The sequence below is a fragment of the Mytilus californianus genome, unplaced genomic scaffold (assembly GCF_021869535.1).
Source record: "Mytilus californianus isolate M0D057914Y unplaced genomic scaffold, xbMytCali1.0.p SCAF_12, whole genome shotgun sequence".
Lineage (NCBI taxonomy): Eukaryota > Metazoa > Mollusca > Bivalvia > Mytilida > Mytilidae > Mytilus > Mytilus californianus.
This window is the reverse complement of record NW_026262604.1, coordinates 59222387-59244324: the sequence shown is the minus strand read 5'-3', so window position 1 is coordinate 59244324 and position 21938 is coordinate 59222387. Positions and strand designations below refer to the sequence as shown.

Sequence of the window (21938 nt, the reverse complement as noted above, 5' to 3'; positions counted from 1 at the left end):
GGCTCATTGTCTAAGGCTATACTGATACCTATAATTACTTACATCTTTGTCTTTTTGTATCCGGTAGATGTTTGTTTCTTTTGCCCTTATTATAATCAGGCTCATTGTCTAAGGCTATACTGATACCTATAATTACTTACATCTTTGTCTTTTTGTATCCGGTAGATGTTTGTTTCTTTTGCCCTTATTATAATCAGGCTCATTGTCTAAGGCTATACTGATACCTATAATTGCTTACATCTTTGTCTTTTTGTATCCGGTAGATGTTTGTTTCTTTTGCCCTTATTATAATCAGGCTCATTGTCTAAGGCTATACTGATACCTATAATTGCTTACATCTTTGTCTTTTTGTATCCGGTAGATGTTTGTTTCTTTTGCCCTTATTATAATCAGGCTCATTGTCTAAGGCTATACTGATACCTATAATTACTTACATCTTTGTCTTTTTGTATCCGGTAGATGTTTGTTTCTTTTGCCCTTATTATAATCAGGCTCATTGTTTAAGGCCATACTGATACCTATAATTACTTACATCTTTGTCTGTTTGTAACTGGTGGATGTTTGTTTCTTTTGCCCTTATTATAATCAGGCTCATTGTCTAAGGCTATACTGATACCTATAATTGCTTACATCTTTGTCTTTTTGTATCTGGTGGATGTTTGTTTTGTTTGACCTTATTATAAACAGGCTCATTGTTTAAGGCCATACTGATACCTATAACTACTTACATCTTGGTCTTTTTGTATCTGGTGGATGTTTGTTTCTTTTGACCTTATTATAAACAAGCTCATTGTCTAAGGCCTTACTGATACCTATAATTGCTTACATCTTTGTCTGTTTGTATCCGGTAGATGTTTATTTTGTTTGACCTTATTATAAACAGGCTCATTGTCTAAGGCCATATACTGATACCTATAACTGCTTACATCTTTGTCTTTTTGTATCCGGTGGATGTTTGTTCCACTGGTAGTTATACAATATCTACTTATTTTTATAATGATGGTATAATATTTCTTAACAGATAATTTTCATTAATGTCAAGTTTATTACATTATGTGGTAATTATTTTGTTCTCTTATGTATTTTAAATCATTAAATCCAAAAAGAAAATTTAGAAGGTTAGGTCAAAAGATATTTTTTTTTTACTTTTATATTTGGTTTTTGTTAAACATAGTAATAACTTAAAATGCTACAAAGTATATAGTTTTTATTTAAAAAAAATGTCTTGGATCTTTTCGTTTTCTACTGTTGACTCTTGACTTTCCACCTCTGACTGAAATAAGGTTCAATAATCTCATTACCACATGATTTCAATGGATAAAAATTCTTCTTAAGTTTTACTGTTTTTCCAATTGCCTTCTGTAGTTCCAAAGACAGATCAAGACCACATGATTTTTTTAATCTTTGGACAGTCTCGTCAGACAGACTAGGCTTAATTATCAAATGATTCATAATCATCCAAATCATTATTACAGATGACAAATTTAATGTCGGTTCTGGAAACTCAAAATCAGTTGTACATTTGAAATCCGGTTCATTCCACAAAGAAATCTGATTTGCATTCCTTAACAATATATCCTTTTCACAATCATACAAATAGATATCAAAAAAGTTTCCACTTATAGCAATTAGCGGCACAAGAGAAACTTTATTTTGTAAATTCTCTATTTCTCTATGTCTATGTTGGAAGGCTTTTTGATAATATGAAAATGTAATAGCATGAGCCACAAACTGTGATACGTTACTGGGATATCTCAATATCTCTGACTGTTTCTGAACTTCAATTATCTGCTGTTCTTCAAAATCTAACTCTTTTATCAATTCCTTGTCCTCTCTTTCATCTTCATTTGATTGAGGTGCAGCGATGCTGTTTATTTCATCGTCATTTTTGTAAACAACAATATCAGGTTTCCCGTACCAAAGCCATTCACTTCCTGCAAAGATACATCATATTATGACTAAAAGAGAGGTGAAGGATACCAAAGTAACATTCATACTCATAAAAAAAATAGCTCAAAATTATCATTAGGCTCACTCAAACCCAAAACCCTAATTATACTGGAATATATGACTTCTGAAAACTAGGCAAATAAGAATTGCTTTTCAAATCTAATTTTTAATCCATAAATATTTTTCATGCTAGAATGACACACGAGTATCTTTTAAAAAACGAAATTCAGCCAGTGTGTATACCTTGCGATTGCAAGTATACAATAAAACATTTTTTAATTGAATGTATAGACTTTTCCGATATCCGAAAAAAAAACATTTTAATGTAAATAATATGTATGAATTATTTAATAATATTCCTGTTGAAACAATTGTTTCTTTTTTAAAAGAAATTGGAAAATATTCCAAAATTTGAATTTGTTGTATTAGTTTAAAATGTTTTTATCATGTTATCTTATTCATGTTATTGATTAATTTATATTTGTAAATAAGAATTTTCGCTTTAAACTCAAGTTTAAGTAAATTGAAAGACTTTTTCTGTGTTAAAAAAAAAAAGGAACGTCTTGTTGTAATATTTAAAAAAGCTCTCGCCGCGATATAACCTTTTTGTGCTGATGCGCCGTCAAAGCAATCACCATTCAATCAATGAAATTTAATTTTTAGTCCATAAACATCTTTCTTTGAACCCCCCGAGGGATCGCTATCCTTGCCGTGGTCGGGGGGCTTGCGTGTCTCAGTGACCCCAAGAGCTATGCCAGTTGGAGCTTCGTCTCCTGGTAGGGTTACCCATGCTGGACAGGTCGAAGGGTAGAGACCAGACTAAAGTGATCCGAACATCGTACGAGTTGCCCGATGTTTTGAATAAAATAGGCTCTCCAACCCGTTGGCCGTGGGTTGCTACCCGTGTCGGTGGTTGACGAGATCCTTGCGGATGAGGGCTGTAGCCAGACTCCTTACGGTCAGAAAATACCCGAACGGACGAGACTATAGTTCAATAAGCTGCTTTGGCTCCAATATCATCTAAACGGGAGGTCGGATGGACCCGGTTCGATCAATCGGCTGGTCATGTCGAGCCCTTCAGTTAATCCTCAACAATAAGCTTTCTTGTAACAGTTTTCATTATATACACATGTGTTTTAAATTAAGCTATTTATATTTCGGATAACTGAAGAAGGCGATGGCTCATGGGTCAATCAAGTGGTACGCTTTCTATTTCGCTTGATGGATACGCTCTGCTTGAGTATACTATTCTTGGAACATCTGGTGCTTTCCGCAGTGGATCTTGGGTGCTAATTTTGGGGATCAGCTACGTTATACATGTTATACTTGGAGCTCGTTTTCAGCATTAGCACTTGACCCCGGCTCGCCACGGAAACACAGCATCGCCCTTGTAGGCACTCCGAGGTGGGTGGATGACAAGAATGGTGAATCTTTCTCATTTCCTATGGCACAACAAAACCAACCCTCTAAATCAGCTTTAATACATAAAAAAAGAAAATGTGATGATTCAGTGCCCTGTCACGAAGATGACAGTTGGCCAAGATTTATTGTAATAAAAGGAACAGATGAAAAACCAATTTCCAAAATATCTCCCTTTGTGATTCACAAACAAATTCTAAGCGTTGCTGGTACTGTAAAAAAAGTTTCAAAAATGAGATCAGGCAATTTGTTGGTTGAATGTTCCAACAAAAGTCAATCAACAAATTTGCTTACAATGACAACAATTACAAACTTTCCTGTTTCTGCCTCTCCTCACAACAGTTTGAACAGCTGTAAGGGGATCATTCGAGACAGAAGTCAATACCTTGGTGACCTTACCGTGGAAGAAATCTGTGAGGAACTTTCAAGCCAAGGTGTAACTGATGTTGTTAGATTTCAAATAAAAAAGAATGGAAATATAATCAAATTAAATACATATCTTTTGACATTTAGAACTCCAACTCCTCCTCCATCTATTACTTTAGGTTGCTTCGGAATCAGAGTTGACAGGTTTATCCCTAATCCAATTCGATGCTTCACTTGTCAAAAGTTTGGTCATGGAAGCAAACAATGTCGTGGTACGCAGAGATGCTTCAAGTGTTCTGACGAAGGACACGAGGGAACAACCTGTAGCTCTGAATCTTCTAAATGCGTAAACTGTGGTGAATCCCATTTTTCATCATCTAGGGACTGCCCTGTTTACCTTAAAGAAAAAAATATTATCAAAATTAAAACAGAAAGAAACATCAGTTACCCAGAAGCTAAACAGATAGCTTCTGTTTCGAATGATCTCCTTGTTTCGAACAGACCATCGTACGCCAGCAAAGTTGTCCGCTCATTTAGTCACGAGCATACACAAACTCGCATGACCTGGCCAATTGATGCTGAGACATTTACAATGCTGCCTGTTGAAACAGAACCTAACGATAAAATATTAATTCCAAGAAAACCAACACCTTCTAAAACCAGTACTCAGTCAACTCAATCTTCCTTACAGAGCTCAATGTCATCATCTAAAAAAAATGAAAAAAAGAAATCAAATAAAAAAGATACAGTTAAATCAGACAGTTGGGGCGGTGAATCTGTCTGGGATCTTCCCAGTGACATAGATGATTCTTCCATCTCCAATAGTCCTCCTTCATCTACATCTAATAAAACTAGTTTATCTTCTACATCCAGTACAAAGTCTTCTAAAGCCCCGTCTCCTCTTCGTTCTCCAGAACAGAAGGATGTTCCAAATAAGCCAGCAAATACATCCTCTCAGAAGTCTTCTGATTCGAGGTCGCGGGGTAGGGGTCGAGGCGGAGTAAAACCAGCTGCGCATGGTCCTGGAGATCGACGACTCTCCTCACACAACAGATTTTCAACACTTAACGACGAATCAGAAATGGAAATCGAAAGTGTTCCGCCACCCGAAAGATTACAATCTCAGGGTGAGCGAAATAAGAATGCTGGCAAACTCGATAGCATTCGCCCGTCTATTAACAAATCATGCTAATATCATCCAATGGAATTGCCGAGGTCTTAAAATAAATCTTCTCGAGTTGACGCTTCTAGTTCAGTCATTTTTACCTACTGCATTTTGTCTTCAAGAAACTCATTTAAAAGAAAGTGACAATGTATCTTGAAATATGTATGATTTATTTAATAATGTTTCATTTACAAATATTGTTTCATTTTTAAAAGAAGTTGGAATATATTCTAAAATATAAAAATGTTATTATATTTAAAACGTTTTTAAATTTTATCACGTTATCTTAATGTTCATTTTTATTTGTACATAATCAATTTGCTTTAATCTAGAATTTTAGTTTATTGAAGGACCTTTTGTCTGATTTTAAGAATATGCTTTAAATTGTAAAAAATATTCGAATTAGCTCTCGCGCGATATAGCCTTGTTGTGCTAATGCGGCGTAAAGCAACCAACAATCAATCAATCAATCTTTCTTTGAAGAGTTAGAATTACCAAGGTATAAAAGGCAGATAACTCATGTTTATTCAACTCTTTATTTAACATGTGTGAATGATTGTAAAATACACTTAAGTTAGTCCTTTGGTTGTTTATAATGCATACATTTTAATATTCAATACTTCATATAGATTTTTTATCTAGAATCAAAAGAACTCATTTTTTTTACCAAAATTTCTAGTTTTTTAAATGCTTGTTTCTCAACGATTTGTATAACTTTGTGGTTTATATGTTTTCTTTTGAAAAAGACTTTATTTGAGAAAATTTTTATTTTGTTTACAAACATTCATAACAGGCGCAACATATAAAACAAGAACCCACACTTACCAATTCCAAAATTATCAAACTGTATTGTATCATTACATCTGCCACATGGACATTTTGATAGTTTTGTATGGTAATCTTTTGCTATGACAAAAGATGACATAGTCAGTTTTGAAAAAAGATGATTAGCTAGAAGTTCAGTAACAAACAACTCTGGTTCTTGAATATGCCAAGGTATGTCCCGAATCTCCTGCAAACACTTTTCATGGAAATCTGAAAAGGATAATTGATGGTATAATATTTTTGCATAATTGGTAAAATCAGCAATATTATATCATGTATATGTCTTTTTTAGAATTATCTGGATCATATGTTAACATGGTTAAACAACTTTTATTTACACATGATCTAAACAGTTATAATTTGAAGGTTCTATCATTGATGTGACTCTCCTATATCTTTAACCATAGAAAACACTTCCTTACATAAAGTTAGTAGTGCTGGACATTGAGAAAGCTCAAACATACAATGATTGAGTTAAGCCATTTCAATTGATATTTTATAGTGTGTCTTTTATGTTGTGATGTTAACACTATTGTTTCAGGTAGGGTGAAGGTTGGCACCTATTAAAACGTTTAAACCCGCTGCCTTTGTTTGAACCTGTCTTAAGTCAGGAATATGATGTTCAGTGGTTGTCCTTTGTTGATGTGGTTCATAAGTGTTTCTCGTTTTTTTATATAGATGAGACCGTTGGTTTTCCTGTTTGAATGGTTTTACACTAGTCATTTTTGGGACCCTTTATAGCTTGCTGTTCGGTGTGAGCCAAGGCCGTACTTTGACCTATAATGGTTTACTTTTACAAATTGTGACTAGGATGGAGAGTTGTCTCATTGGCACTCATACCACATCTTCTTATATCTAAACAAATATATCAGGGTAAACATTTTATATGTTATTCTATATATATATATATATTTTTTCTAAGCTTCCTTAATTTCATTTTAGTTCAAGGCATAAAAATTGATATAGATAATTTTGAATTTATATTATTGTGTCTCAAATAGTTTTCCAAAAATAGCTAGGTTCATCAAAGAATGCATTAACAGTAGAATCTTACTCTAATGGCCAATCATGTTTTAAAATGTCTATAGTTAGAAAGAGAAAATACCAAAAATATGTTTGTTTGTAATATTGTAAGGGTGACTTGACACATACTGATTTATTGATGAAAAGAGAATTGATTAAGACTAGATTCATCATTTTTCACTGTTTTGAACTTTTAATAGGACATGTACATTGTACACTCTAGCTTTGCTTGTCAGATGATGACTCTCACTTGCCCCGGGGAATCAGACAGCTGTGAATGTGTAACCCCTGTAATGTAAGGATGTAAAAAATAACCAGTACATTTAACTAAGTAAATTTTTGAAGAAGTATAAGGGGAGATAATTCAGACCTAGATAATAAAATTTAAATCTGAAACATTTACATATACATGATATACAAGTAAATAGTACAGTTTACATCTTTAACATGTTTAAGAAAAACTATTTTCTTTTTACAGTAGTTCCAAAAACTGTTAATCTGCTACATATTTTTACCAAAAACACAATAAAACAGAAGAATTCAATCATGCAGTTTCAATAGTGAAGACAAAGAAAAATGACTTGATGATGGACGACAATGGATGCCAAGTGATGGCAATAAACTAGAGTCATTTTTTTTAAACAAGAAACCTTTTGAATGATAGTTTAAAATGTTACGGGAATTTGGAAGGGAAATTTAGCCCGGTAATTTACAGACAATAGAAACTTTATGCAAAATGACATAAAATGCTCCGCTGGGCACAGCTAACGATACAACCGAGAGCTCAAACCCTGAACAGTTGGGGCAAGTATGGACACAACATTCAAGCTTGATACAGCACTGAATTTGGATTGTGATTAAATATATGACACAGCATAGGTTTCTGACACAGAATGAATGTGGTCTAAGAATTTAAAATTTTTTAATTAACCTATTCAAACCATATCATTATTATTTGCTTTTATATATAAATCAGAAATAACCAATTTAAAATAGAAAATTTTAAAGAAAAAAAAAATCCCTCCCCCAAATTTTTTGAACCCCCTTATGATTCATCACCTCCAAACTCAATCCTAGCCCTCCCTTTGTGGTATGGTACCTTGCAGTACAATTTCAGAGAGATCCATACACTTGAACACAAGTTATTGTCTGGAAACTAGAAAAATGCTTGTTTTTAGGCCCCTTTTTGGCCCCAAATTCCTAATCGTTAAGGGGAATTACCTCCAAGCTCAAACCCAGCTTTCCCTTTGTGATATGGAACCTTGTAGTACTATTTCATAAAGATCCATACACTTACACACAAGTTATTGTCCTAAAACTAGAAAAATGCTTGTTTTTTGCCCCTTTTTGGCCCCTAATTCCTAAAATTTTGAGGCAATTACCCCCAAAATTAATCCCAGCCTTCCCTTTGTGGTATGGTACCTTGCAGTACAATTTCAGAGAGATCCATACACTTGAACACAAGTAATTGTCTGGAAACTAGAAAAATTCTTATTTTTGGCCCCTTATTCCGAAACGTTTTGAGCAATTACCCCCAAACTCAATTCAAGCTTTCCCTTTGAGATATGGAACCTTGTAGTGCAATTTCAAAAAGATCCATACACTTACATACAAGTTATTATCATGAAACTAGAAAAATGCTTGTTTTTTGTCCCTTTTTTGGCCCCTAATACCTAAAATTTTGAGGCAATTACACCCAAAATCAATCCCAGCATTCCCTTTGTGATATGGAACCTTGTGGTACAATGTCAGAGATATCCATGCACTAACACACAAGTTATGTCTGGAAGTTACAAAAATGCTTATTTTTGGCCCCTTTTTGGCCCCTAATTCCTTAACTGTTGGTACCATAACCCCCAAAATCAATCCCAACCTTCCTTTTGTGGTATTGAACTTAATGGTAAAATTTCATAGAGATCCATTCACTTAAACTAAAGTTAGAGTGCGAAAACCAATGTGTCTTCGGACGTCGACGACGCCAACATCATACCAATATACGACCGCAAAATTTTTTTGCTGTCGTATAAAAAACTGCTCAAGATACATGTTCATTATGAACAAAGAACATGATGGATAAGCCAAAACAAAAATACTTAAAAAAAAAATACAGTTAGAATATATACAGTATATATATACCTATTTTCCTTAGGAATCCTGCCTTAAAATCATTAATTGAATACTCCAAACTGTCTTCATTTGAAGATTCTGTATCATGACTAGTAATATTCCCATCAATACTTTGTTGCAGTTGTTCAAATCCATTTTTAAAAATGGAATGGAATCCCTCTGCTGCTGGGACTGATATATATGTTTGTATGCCTTTGCGTTTTACTTGTCCATCAACTGGTTCTATTTCAATTGATGACTGAGTAAATGAGCGTCCCAAGCAATAGCCAACCAAACGGTATGGTACAAATGTGACATCTTCAAAACCATCAATTGCCTGCCTTATCAATTCAGAGACATTTTGAGGTCTATCAACTTTCTTATACGGAACTTTTCTGGTGTATTTACTGTAAAATACTGTACTTGGACACTAAAAAATCAAAGAGAAAATTTACAAATTTGCAATAAATTATAAACCACTTTCTCACTGAGAGAGCTCAGGAAAATAATTAATCAACATTTAAAAGTTGGCTATCCAAATCAACACACAGAATGAAATAAAACATATTGATTGTAGTCTGCAATGTAGAGATAAAAAGAGTATGTGGAGACAAATCTCCTGTTGAGGCAAACACATGCTTAACATGCTTAAGGGGTCAGCCTTTTTGCCACAAAAAAACATGGCACAATTAAACAAATTAAGTTGCGTAAAATTTAATCGCTACTTTACAATTTTGTCATATTTTTATGCATGCTATATTGATGTCAAAGTGGAGAATCAAAATAACAATGTTTTGGGATTAAGCAAGATTTTTTTACCAGATTCACACATTGTATATTTAATTAAATTTGATAAACTGAACATTCATGACATATTCTGCAGTTAAACCCTTTTAGAATTTGAGAACATGTACTTTAATTTGTAGAATAAGAAATAAACTAAGAAGACTTTTCAGAAAGCTACAGGTTAAATAAGCCTTTTAAGACTGAGGTGCCATTAAAGTGTGAAATGAAATAAAACACAACAGTAAAAATCTCAAGAAAACAGGGTACTTATAAAGTGAGAAACGGAATTGAAACGAAAAGAAACAAAAAATAATGAAAGGCAACGAAATATAACGAAACGCAACGCAAATATAATGATGAATAACAAAAATTAGTTCATGATAAAGAAAAATATATTTGCTGTTTAACTTTAAAAAGTGTTGACTATAACTAAGCATACCACATTAACATCAATAAACGCAATTCTAATGCAATTATTTTGTATCAATGGTTCTGATTGGATCACAATAAGTGTAAAATTCTCTATCTCCCTGTCTGTAACTAAGAAAGCCGACATTTTGAATTCCTGAAAGTATTGACATGTAATTTCTCCAAAAATAAGCCAAAAAACTCACATGTTGCACCTAGAAATCTTCTTTTTATCAAATTTTATTACATTTCTTTTGTCTGAAAATTTACTATGCTGTTTGAATAATTGTAATATTGAGCCTAGCTATCGCTCTGATCATTCTATGGTTATATTAAATCTAGAATTTAATCCATTTGATCGAGGTAGAGGATTGTGGAAATTTAATAATTCATTATTGTATGATCCAGAATATATAAAGATTGTTAAGGAAAAAATAGTAGAAGTTAAAAAACAATATGTAACACCTGTTTATGATATAGATAGAATTGAAGACATAAATAATGAAGATCTCCATTTTAATATTAACAGTCACTTATTTCTTGAGACAATGTTGATGGAAATTAGAGGCAAAACTATATCTTATTCAAGTTATAAGAAAAAAGTAAAAGAAAAACAAGAGAAAGATATTAGAAATGAAATCCTAATTTTGGAAGAAAAGGTAGATGAAGGTTCAATAAAGATTTTGGAAAATAAAAAATATGAATTAGAAAATATAAGAAAAGAAAAAATTAAAGGGAAAATAATTCGATCAAGAATACAATGGGTAGAAGAGGGTGAAAAACCTACTAGCTATTTTTGTGGGCTAGAATCAAAAAATTTTACAAATAAGATAATACCAAAAGTAGAAAAAGAAAATGGAGATGTAATTTCAAAACAAAAAGATATTTTGAAAGAAGTGAAATCTTTTTATGAAAATTTATATAAGAATAAAGATCAGTCAAAGGGAGATAAATTCAGTAAACTCGAAGAAGGATTGAAAGATATAAAGTTTAAAAAATTAACTGATGATGAGAAAAATAATCTTGAAGGTAAAATAACAATTGAAGAAGCTGGTTTGATATTGAAAAATATGAAAAATAATAAAACACCAGGATCTGATGGTTTCTCCACAGAGTTCTTTAAATTTTTTTGGAAAGATTTAAAAATTTTTGTTGTAGACTCCTTGAACTACAGTACTGAGATTGGTGAACTATCTGTTACGCAAAAACAAGGAATCATTACATGCCTGCCGAAAGGAAATAAACCTAGACATTTCTTAAAAAATTGGCGACCTATATCTTTATTAAATACAGTTTATAAAATTGGCTCTGGAGTTATAGCAAAACGCTTTAAAACAGTTTTAGATAAACTGATAGATTTCGATCAAACTGGATTTATTAGTGGGAGATATATTGGAGAAAATCTCCGTTTAATTTATGATATTATGCAATTTACTGAGGAAAAAGACATTCCAGGACTTTTATTGCTCATAGATTTCGAAAAGGCATTTGATTCAATTTCTTGGGAATTTTTAACCAGTGTCTTGAAGTTGTTCAATTTTGGAGAATCAATAATTAATTGGGTTAAAGTTTTTTATAACAATATTAAATCAGCTGTTAATCAGGGAGGACATCTATCAGAATTTTTTTCTATAGAACGAGGCTGTAGACAAGGTGATCCCTTGTCGCCTTATATTTTTATTCTCTGTGCTGAAATATTAGCACTAAAAATACGAAATAATGATAAAATAAATGGCATTACAGTTGCTCAAGCTGAGCACAAACTTTCACAATTTGCTGATGACACATCTCTTATTTTAGATGGTAAGGAAGAATCTTTGAATGAAGCATTAAATGAATTAGATTGGTTTGGAAATATATCTGGTTTAAATATTAATTTTTCTAAAACACAAGTTATTTGGATAGGAAATAAAAAGTATAGTAATGAGGTATTATGCCAAAATAGAAACCTTACATGGGGAGAAACATGTTTTAAGTTATTAGGTATAAGCTTTGATGTTAATCTTGATAGAATTGTAAAAATTAATTATGATGAAAAAATTGTACAAATAAAATGTGTAATTAAACAATGGTCAAAACGAAATCTTACTGTTATTGGTAGAATTACTGTTGTAAAGACATTGATATTGCCTATTTTAAATCATTTGTTTATATCCTTACCAAATCCAAGTGATGATATTTTAAAAAATGTTATTGAACTTATGTACAATTTTATATGGAGTTCACCAATTGATAGAATAAAGAGAGATGTTTTACAAAATGATATTGAAGATGGTGGACTCAAAATGATAAATCTTAGTGCATTTATTTTAGCACTGAAGTGTACATGGATAAGGAGATTATTTAAAACAGACAACAAATGGAAGAATGTTTTTTTGTCAAATGTTCATGTAGAACTTGAAAAATTTTATGGTTGTGGAAGTGTTTATATACAAAAATTACAACAAAATATAAAAAATAAATTTTGGCAAGATGTTCTGAAAGCATGGCAACTTCTCAGAGAAAAAGATGAATATGACAGTTGGGAATGCTTTCTTGCTAGTCCAATCTGGCTTAACAATAATATAAAGGTAGCAAATAAACCTATTTTTTATAAAGATTGGTTTGAAAATGGTATAAGATTTATAAATGATATTGTAAATGAAGATGGGACTTTTTTCTCTCATCAAGAATTAGAAGAAATGTATCAGATAAATGTGAATTTCATGAGATATAATAGTATTATATCTGCTATACATCAAGCATCAAAATCATTTGTGGGAAAAAATCACAAATTAGAACTACCTTTAATTCCATCTGCTATTAAAAGACTTGTTAAAAGTTCAAAAGGATCTAAAGATATGTATATTGTTTTAAATAAAAATAAAAGTGTTCCCACTAGTCAGTTAAGATGGACTGAAATTTTTGGCTTTGATCAAAATCATTGGAAAAAAATTTATAAAATGCCATTTGTTGTCACAAATAATACTAAGTTACAGTGGCTACAGTATAGATTCAATCATCGAATCTTAGCTACAAACAAATTTCTTCATAAAATTAAGATTTATGATAATCCAAATTGTACATTTTGTAATAGAGAAATTGAAACATTAGAACATTTATTTTGGGATTGTGAACATACACAGATATTATTAGAACAGATTGAAAATTGGTTTCTGACCAATGGAGTTAGTGTATTTTTTACAAAAGAAGTTTTTTTGTTTGGTAACATTGCAAAAATATCAGAAGGCAATGCAGAAAATACTCTTTTTCTTACCATAAAGCAATATGTTTATAATACCAGATGTTTTAAAAAAAAACTGTCAATAAACTCAGTAAAAGAGAAGATGAAATATGTGTATGCAATTGACAAAAATATTGCTATGAAAAACAAATGTGAACATCAGTTTCACAGAGAATGGAACATTTTTAATAGATTACTTAGTTAAGTACAAAAATGTATACACTTTAAATTTAATATTATACATGTTATAAATGAAAATGCTGTATTTACTATGCTAAAATAGAATTCAATGTCTAGATGAATTGTATTGAAAACTCACCACACTATTTTCTCTCACTCTCTTTCTCTCTCTCTCCGGTGTTCAGACTGCTTTACTCTTTATCTTATATTTGTATATTTAAAAAAAAATTGCTTCCTAATAAAAAGATGTATTGTTAAGATAATATCAATAGATTTATATATTATATATTGTTATTATTTGTGTATACACTGTATTATGTTGTAAATTGGAAGTTATAAATAATAAAAATTAAAAAAAAAAAAAAAAAAAAAAAAAAAAAAAAAAAAAAAAAAAAATTTTATTACATTCTGAAGCGGACAAGAAGCAAGAAAACGCCCAGTATTTACGTTTCATGCCGGAAAGCATACCTATGACTTAAGTTCACCTAGTTTAGGCGCCAAAGAAGATAACATCTTTTCGCAGAATTTTAGTTTAATGAAAATTTTACACTGAAAAATTACTAAAATTGAATGATTTGTTTATTTTGCATTAGAATAGAGATAACTGTATTGTATTTGAAGCTTTGCAGACGTCCATCGGTAGTTTTACTGTCGCAAATATCTGTTTACCTGTCTCCCCTACGCATCGCCAAGTAACTAAATTTGCGACAGTAAAACTACCAATGGACGTCCGCAAAGCTTCAAATACAATACAGTTATCTCTAAATTTGCTTTAAGAGGAGAATTTGGAAAATTAGCCACTTAGAATTTCAAAATTCATCTGTCGTCCATGGCCAAGATCAGAAATAGATGAAAATTGCTTGTCAAGGGCCATTCATAAATCATTATGAATTCTTGCAAGTTTGGTTATTATTGGCCCAAGTTTCAAATGTATGAAATTTACATCACATGGAAGGACATACAGACAAACAGAAGGTAAGCATGGTAGGTGATATGACAATAGCTCAGATGGCCCTTTTGGCTAGAAAAAATAAAATAAAATTCAGAAGGGTTGTATGGAACACTTAGACGACAGCATAATCTACAAACTACAGTCAATTGACCAGATTATATAAATGGATTTGCAACAATTAGGTCCGTTAGTTTGTGAAAAAATGTTAAAAATTTGACCTTTGAAAATTTTTTTTTTACAAAAACTTAAAAGTAAAAGAAGCTTCTGCAAATTTTGTTAAAAGCAATACTGTGGCATTTGACAAACATGACAATAGAAATAAGAAGGCGTGGTATGAGTGCCAATGAGACAACTCTCCATCCATGTCAAAGTGTGTAAAAAGTAAACAATTATAGGTCAAAGTACAAAAATATTGAAATTCTAAAAACTAAGCTCTGCAGTGTACAATTATTGGTCAAACTACAGATTTTTTTCTTAAAAATCAAAATCAAATCAAGTTTATTGTCCAATAAAAAAGCCTCCAGCCCAGGGTAAATTTATAAGTTGACAATTTATAATGTTAACTACAGTTTAATAATAACATATATTAAACAATACAACACACACATATTACCATACATATAAATATATCTTTTCAATTTGTATATGTTGTAAAATGTTTGTAATAGATTAGACTAGTATTTGTAATAAATTCATTTATTTACCAAGTATATTCATTTTCTTATAGTCACGGTGACAAAACTTCCTCTCTACAGCATTTAGTTTTTTTCAAAAATATATAGCAATATTTTTTTTCATTTATGGTCATCATGCATATGGTCATCATGGTCATGGATACTACCTTTTGAATAAAAAAAATTCTACATCCTGTCAATACTTATATTTTGGCATTGAACAAGGTTCATGCTTTTTCAGACTGTTCATGATGTTTTCATACTAAATGCTTTGAATATTTACTGATAATTGTTCAAGTCTAAAATCAAACCCCTCAGCGCTCCAGTTTTTAATATGTCACGTGGGAGCCACGCACAATATATAAATAAACGATAGCAAGTGAGAGGTTTGATTTTAATCAGACTGAAGTCTTGGAAGCATAATTTATTACTGATAAATATTTTAGTCTTGGAAGCATGAGTTATTTATTAAGTTGTAATTGGCTTTAAATTAGATTTCAATTTTTAACTATTTCATTTGTATTTATATTCAAATTATGATCAGTATTTATGTGTCTTTTGTCTTTTTGTTTCTTTAAGTTGGGCTTCACTGCTTTCATTTAAAGTTCATAAAAACATTAACCTGATGTGAGGTAACGTCAACGGAATTTAAGGCCACTAATATAAAAATAAGGAGATGTGGATTGATTGCCAATAAGACAACTATCCAACAGATAAAAAATGATGTGGATGTATAAGCAAATATACATGTATGTCAAGTAATGTAGGGCCTTCAACGATGAAAAACGACGGTTACACACCATTATTCAGACAGCCCATTAGTTCGACAGCTCATTAGTTCGATAGCCCATTTGTTCCGACAGCCCATTGGTCCATCAGGCAATTGGTCCGACAGCCCATTAGGCCAACCCCAAATAATCCAATAGCCCAATAATCCGACAACCCATTAGTCTGATACTCAGAAACAGTTATTGCTTAGTATCAGGGTAAAAAAAATAATGTCTGTCTGTATTATAACGTATGTGTTATTACATATGTACAGAAATAATATATCGTATATATTATATAAGAAGTTCAAATACTTTTTATATACTTAATTCAGATTCTCATCAAACTATTTTCAACAATTTAGGCAGGGTCAGAATATGATTTGCTTTATAAAATACTAGTACAGAATCTATTTTGTATATATATTGGATATTGTGTGGCTACAATATGGCAAAATTGACCTGTCACCTTAGTGATTAGGTGGGAGACTCTGGGTCTCATTAAAAACAACCTACAACTGTACATGTTTAAAAAAGGGTACTTATAAAGTGAGAAAGGGAATCGAAACGAAACGAAATGAAATATAACCAAACGCAACAAAATATAACGAAACAAAACGAAATATAATGAAAAGAAACGAAACGGAATGGAAAATGAAGAAACGAAATACAACAAAATCAAAGCGAAATAATATTTTTTTAGCCCAATAGCAATTAAGAATCCGACCCTTTAGGTTTATGCAATTGTGTGGTGCTCTTGATAGTTGGCATTGTTACAACGATGTTAAAACAGTATATTTAAGATGAAAGGAAATACTCCTATGATCTCTTAATCAATGCATGATCTCTTAATTGATGATTGCAAATTAATTTATTGTTTATTAAAAGACTGCATACCTTTCTCCAACCCCGTGTGGACTGCAGTACTTGTAATGTACATTATAACACTTTGATGTTTCAAGAATACTTTTTAAGGGCTTTGTCTTTGATCCTGTCGGCTCTATTTATACGGATAAGTTGTGAGCGTGAGAAAAAAGTTCAAAGTTCTTTGAAGTTTTCTAAAAGGTATTCAGCACCAGATGTTGCACGGGCTTCAGCCGGATATATATAAAAGGGATATTTTTCATTCAAACGTTATTACTTAAAATAGAGCCCAATGAGAAGGAAAAGAAAATGTAACTTGTACCATTATACATGTACATTTTAAAATTTATTTCGGCAGCGCTTGTAGTTTAAGAAACAGAACTTAAAACATTTTGATGTTGAGTCATTTCCAGTTTCAGTAGCAAACTAGCTGATATCTGACATCTTAATGGCAAAATATACAATATTTCAGTAGCCCAGGTCAATATGTATTTTGTTTTTGAAAACGATTTATCATATCATATTTAACAAATGCAAATAGGGGATACATTTTCATTTCTTAATATGTTTTGAATTACCAATGATTTATATCGTTTGATAATTATTTCACAATTAAAAAGTTAAGCTAGTACAGTATCAAAAAATTTAGACACTTATTTAGCTTATTTAATAACATATAATGCTTCTAAAATTCTTTAGGTCAATTAAAAGGTAAGCTCCGCCCGATTAGAAAAAAATCTAGAAATACCAATAAAAAAAGTCGGAGATCTAATTATAATTGATTTTGACAGTGTGGGTATTGCACTTTTTCATTTTGTAAGAATAATACTACTATTGTATATTTCTCAATAGTTTTACATGTACAGGGTATTTGGGTTGTGATATACATTGTAAGATATATATAATGCCAAGGCTGAATAGAACCCACATACACCAACCAGAATTTTTAAAAAGAAATCAAAATTGTATTGATAAAAGATACCTTCTACAGTTATTGATTAATTTTTACGGACCTTGTGCTAACTGGTCATTTATTTTTATCTGTTTATTTCTTTCCCTGTTAAATTTTGATGTATTGTACGTGTGCAGCGGGCTTGAACGGTTTAATAGGCTCACCAACTTTCACCCTTACCTGAGACAGTAGTAAAACATTACAACATGAAAAGACACACTATAAAATATTAACTCGATCAAAAAGACACGATTTAAATAAAAACAACACTAAACAAATAAGTATGATCCGCGACACAATATAATATATACAAAACGAGAAACGAAAAACACATGTGAACTACAACAACCACTTGAACAACATGCTCCTGACTTAGGACAGGTGCATATAAAATGTACTATATTTAGTATCTTGTAAGGTCTGCTTTCCTTGACAACAGTTTTCGCTTGACCTCGACCTAATTTCTTGTTAAATTAGTAAGGCAAACTTACCATAAATGCAATTTTTTTTAACACCACCTAAGGTGATATCTGGTTAATATTTCTTATTATTTTGTCAAAATATCAGTACTGCCAACTTTTTACGAAGCAATTGCGTAAGATATGGCCAAAATTGTAAAGATCAAAGAGAAATGATCAAAGGAAAATATGTCATGTGTGCGAGACTTGGCAGCCCTGAAATATTCATTTACATATATTCATCTCCAGTCAAAACGTGCTATGTTTTAAGTCACATATCTAAACAAAGATAAAGACGAAAAGAATAATATATTCAGGCGTGTAAGGTAGTGTGCGGTGGTGTTTGGTGAAGAAGAGACCATCCGCCCCTTAAGGGCTTTGCATATCTTAACAATATGTTGTAGTTTAAGAAAACACACAATATATAAAATCGTGCACAGTTAATAAAATATGTATGATCATGTTTTGTATCAGTCTTATTAACATTGTACAACCACAGGGGTTTGTTACAATTTGCCGGGTTTACTAACTATACGAACCCCGAAAAAATCACAAGGGAGGAAGCTCATTTGCAACGTTGCTTTGAATTATTGTTTCAAAAATGTGATTTTTTCGGGGTTCATATGGATAGTAAACCCGGCAAATTGTAACAAACCCCTGTGGTACAACTAAATAAACTGCTTCGCTAAGCGATGCTGGATACGCCTGCAGAGGTCCAACAGTTGGGGCAAAAATGGACACAATATTCAAGCTTGATACAGGTCTGAATTTGGATTGTAATTAAATATTTGACATATTATAGGTTTCTGAATAAATGTAGTCAAAGAACTTGAAATTGGTTACATGAATTGAATTTATATTCAATTAAAGATTTCTTGCTGTTGTGCAATACACTGTGCTGTTGCGCAATACTTAGTAAATCTGTTGTCAGACTACATGGACTATAAACAAATAAAATCTTATAACTCGGAAATGTTAAAAATCGAAAATTTATAACAAACAAAAGGGAGCTTACAAAGATAGATCTATATAAACAATTTACCAAAAGCTGAAAGTATTTTTGAGTTCTTGTCCGAAAACTGGAAAATCCCTCATTTTGTAATGATTAAAACCCCATAAATCGGAAACGTATGGTCGAAAATTTATTAAAATCAAAAGGGAGCTCATGTCGATAGAAATAAACAATTCGCCAAAGTTTCTTGCAAGTTGGTGAAATTGTTTTTGAGTTCTTGTCCGAAAACTGGAAAATCTCCCCTTTTTTAATGAATAAAACCCCAAAACTCGGAAAAGGTAAGTCCGAAATTTATAAACAAGAGACTCTCAAGAGCCTGAATCACTCACCTGTATTTCAGAGGAGAAGATTTTTAAATGTTAGCAAACTTGATGAACAAATTGTGTAAAATTGACTTTAAAAGGCAATAACTCCTTAAGGGGTCAATTGACAATTTTGGTCATATTAACTTTTTTGTAGATCTTACTTTGCTGAACATTATTGCTGCTTACAGTTTATATATATCTATAATAATATTCAAAATAATAACAAAAAACTGCAAAATTTTGTTAAAACTACCAATTCGGTGGCAGCAACCAAACAATGGGTTGTTCGATTCGTCTGAAAATTTCAGAGCTGATAGATCTTGACCAATTGATTAATTTTACCCCCATATCAGATTTGCTCTAAAAGCTTTAGTTTTTGAGATATTAGCCAAAAACTGCATTTGACCCCTATGTTCTATTTTTAGCCAGGGCGGCCATGTTTGTCGATGGATCAAAACTTCGGATACAATTTATAAACTAGATACCCTAAGGAACATTTATTTAAAGTTTGAAGGTATTTGGCCCAGTATTTGACAGACGACGACGACAGACGACGGATGAAGACAAGTGATGGCATAAGCTCACATGGGGCCCAAACAGTGAGCTAAAAACGAAAGGGAGCTCAGGTCAATATTATATATAAACAATTCTCAAAAGTTTCATGCAAATTGGTGAAATTGTTTTTGAGTTGTTGTCCGAAAAATGGAAAATCCCCCCTTTTTTAAAGAATAAAACCCCAAAACTCGGACACGGTAAATCTGAAATTTATAAAAAACGAAAGGGAGCTCACGTCAATAGATATAAACAATTCACCAAAGTTTCATGCCAAAACTTAACATGAACAACGTAACTGTAACTGAGGTATCTACCCATAAACACCTTGGATTACATATTTCAAACGATGGCACTTGGCATAAACATATTGATGTAATAACCGAAAAGGCATACAAACGACTGAATGTTCTACGAAAATTTAAATTCATCCTTGACAGACGAACACTCGAGACAATATACCTAACATATATAAGACCATTATTAGAATATGCTGATGTTATCTGGGACAACTATACACATCTTTTGATCGATAAAATTGAAAAAGTACAAGCAGAGGCTGCCAGGATCGTAACTGGGGGTACTAGGTTGGTGTCCCTAGAGAGATTATATCTCGAAACGGGTTGGGAAAAGCTTAAAGATCGAAGGGAGGGCCACAGATTAATTTATTTTTACAAGATGAAAAATCATATTACTCCGGAATATTTATCAAACTTAGTTCCAGAATCCCATGCAAGAACAAGAACAGCCCTGTATTCGAATTATTATTTACCGGCAACTGTACGTTCATGGAATCTCCTCCCTGAGAATGCTAAGACCAGTACTTCGGTGGGGGCATTCAGGAATTGTGTCCAGTCTCGGGTGACTAAGCCTCCAAATCATTATTACATTGGTAAGCGATTAGGTCAAATTTATCACTCAAGACTTCGAATGCAATGCAGTTCTCTAAATCAACATCTTTTTGTAAAAAATATAGTGGACTCACCACTTTGTTTATGTGGTGCTATAGAAACAACAGCGCATTACTTGTTGCACTGCCCCCGATTTCACATCATGCGTGAACAGCATTTTTATAACATCAATATCATACATTTCTTGTCAGAAGAAATTTTGCTACACGGTTCAACGGATTTCAGCTACGAACAAAACATTGAAATATTCTTGGCAGTTCAAACATTCATACTCAGTAGCAAAAGATTTGTCATATGATTACAATCATCTTGTTCAACAAGTAATACTTATATCTTAAATAATTGTGTCCGTTCAGAAACATACACTTTATTATTGTATATCTGATGTAAAAAAAAAAAAATTTGTTTTTCTCTTTTGTGTTCACAACCTTATTACATGTATATGTTTTGTTTGTTTTCCATCTATAAATTATAAAGTTTCATGCATATTGGTTAAAGCGTTTTTGAATTAATGTCCGACATGTTGAAGACGGACGGACGGACATACGGACGGACAGACGGTCAACGGTATACCATAATACGTCCCGTAAACGGGCGTATAAAAAACTACTAATTTTCAGTTGGTACTAAACTAGGTTCTACATTTTTTGCTTACCCTCTCAGCATAAAAATGGGTAAAAAATGAGGTTATGTGGAATAATTGTAAACGAAGTGGATGTACGGTTTTGACATTGATTGAGGTTCTCATACGAAATTACCTTTTTAACAACCGTCTTTATGAGATGATGTCCTTTCCCTTCCATCGGCATCGGTAAAAGTGGTAACCCGAACCCGAACTTGTAGTGACATTTCGGTGTAAGACATATCGTGTCATCCTTTCGACCTAAAACACGCTCACCCTTCTTCTTCTTCTTCCTGGTACCGGAAAGATCCTGTTCGTGTTCTTTCTGTTTCGTATGAATTTTTTTTAAAAAAGTTCTTCTTTAAAGAAATTCATTGATTATCGAATGGTAGAATTTTTTTTAATTGCAAACTGTAAG

General features: G+C 32.1%; 1 protein-coding gene across 1 annotated transcript; it reads right to left on the bottom strand.

Moving 5' to 3' along the window:
* Positions 1-1190: 1190 nt before the first annotated feature.
* On the bottom strand, positions 1191-21740 carry LOC127722110 (uncharacterized). Its single transcript, XM_052228949.1, has 4 exons — positions 21657-21740; positions 8885-9284; positions 5726-5935; positions 1191-1934 (listed from the first exon to the last, which is right to left on the bottom strand). The coding sequence occupies exons 1-4, from the start codon at positions 21705-21707 to the stop codon at positions 1243-1245; spliced, it is 1353 nt and encodes a 450-aa protein (XP_052084909.1). The 5' UTR covers positions 21708-21740; the 3' UTR covers positions 1191-1242.
* Positions 21741-21938: the final 198 nt, after the last annotated feature.

Excerpts from the sequence above, each read along its gene's own strand:
- LOC127722110 (XM_052228949.1), bottom strand. The coding sequence starts at position 21,707 with ATGCCGATGGAAGGGAAAGGACATCATCTCATAAAGACGGTTGTTAAA. Across the intron at positions 9,285-21,656 it reads TAAAGACGGTTGTTAAAAAG|TGTCCAAGTACAGTATTTTA; the intron begins GTAATTTCGTAT and ends TTGATTTTTTAG. Across the intron at positions 1,935-5,725 it reads GTTTGATAATTTTGGAATTG|GAAGTGAATGGCTTTGGTAC; the intron begins GTAAGTGTGGGT and ends GTATCTTTGCAG.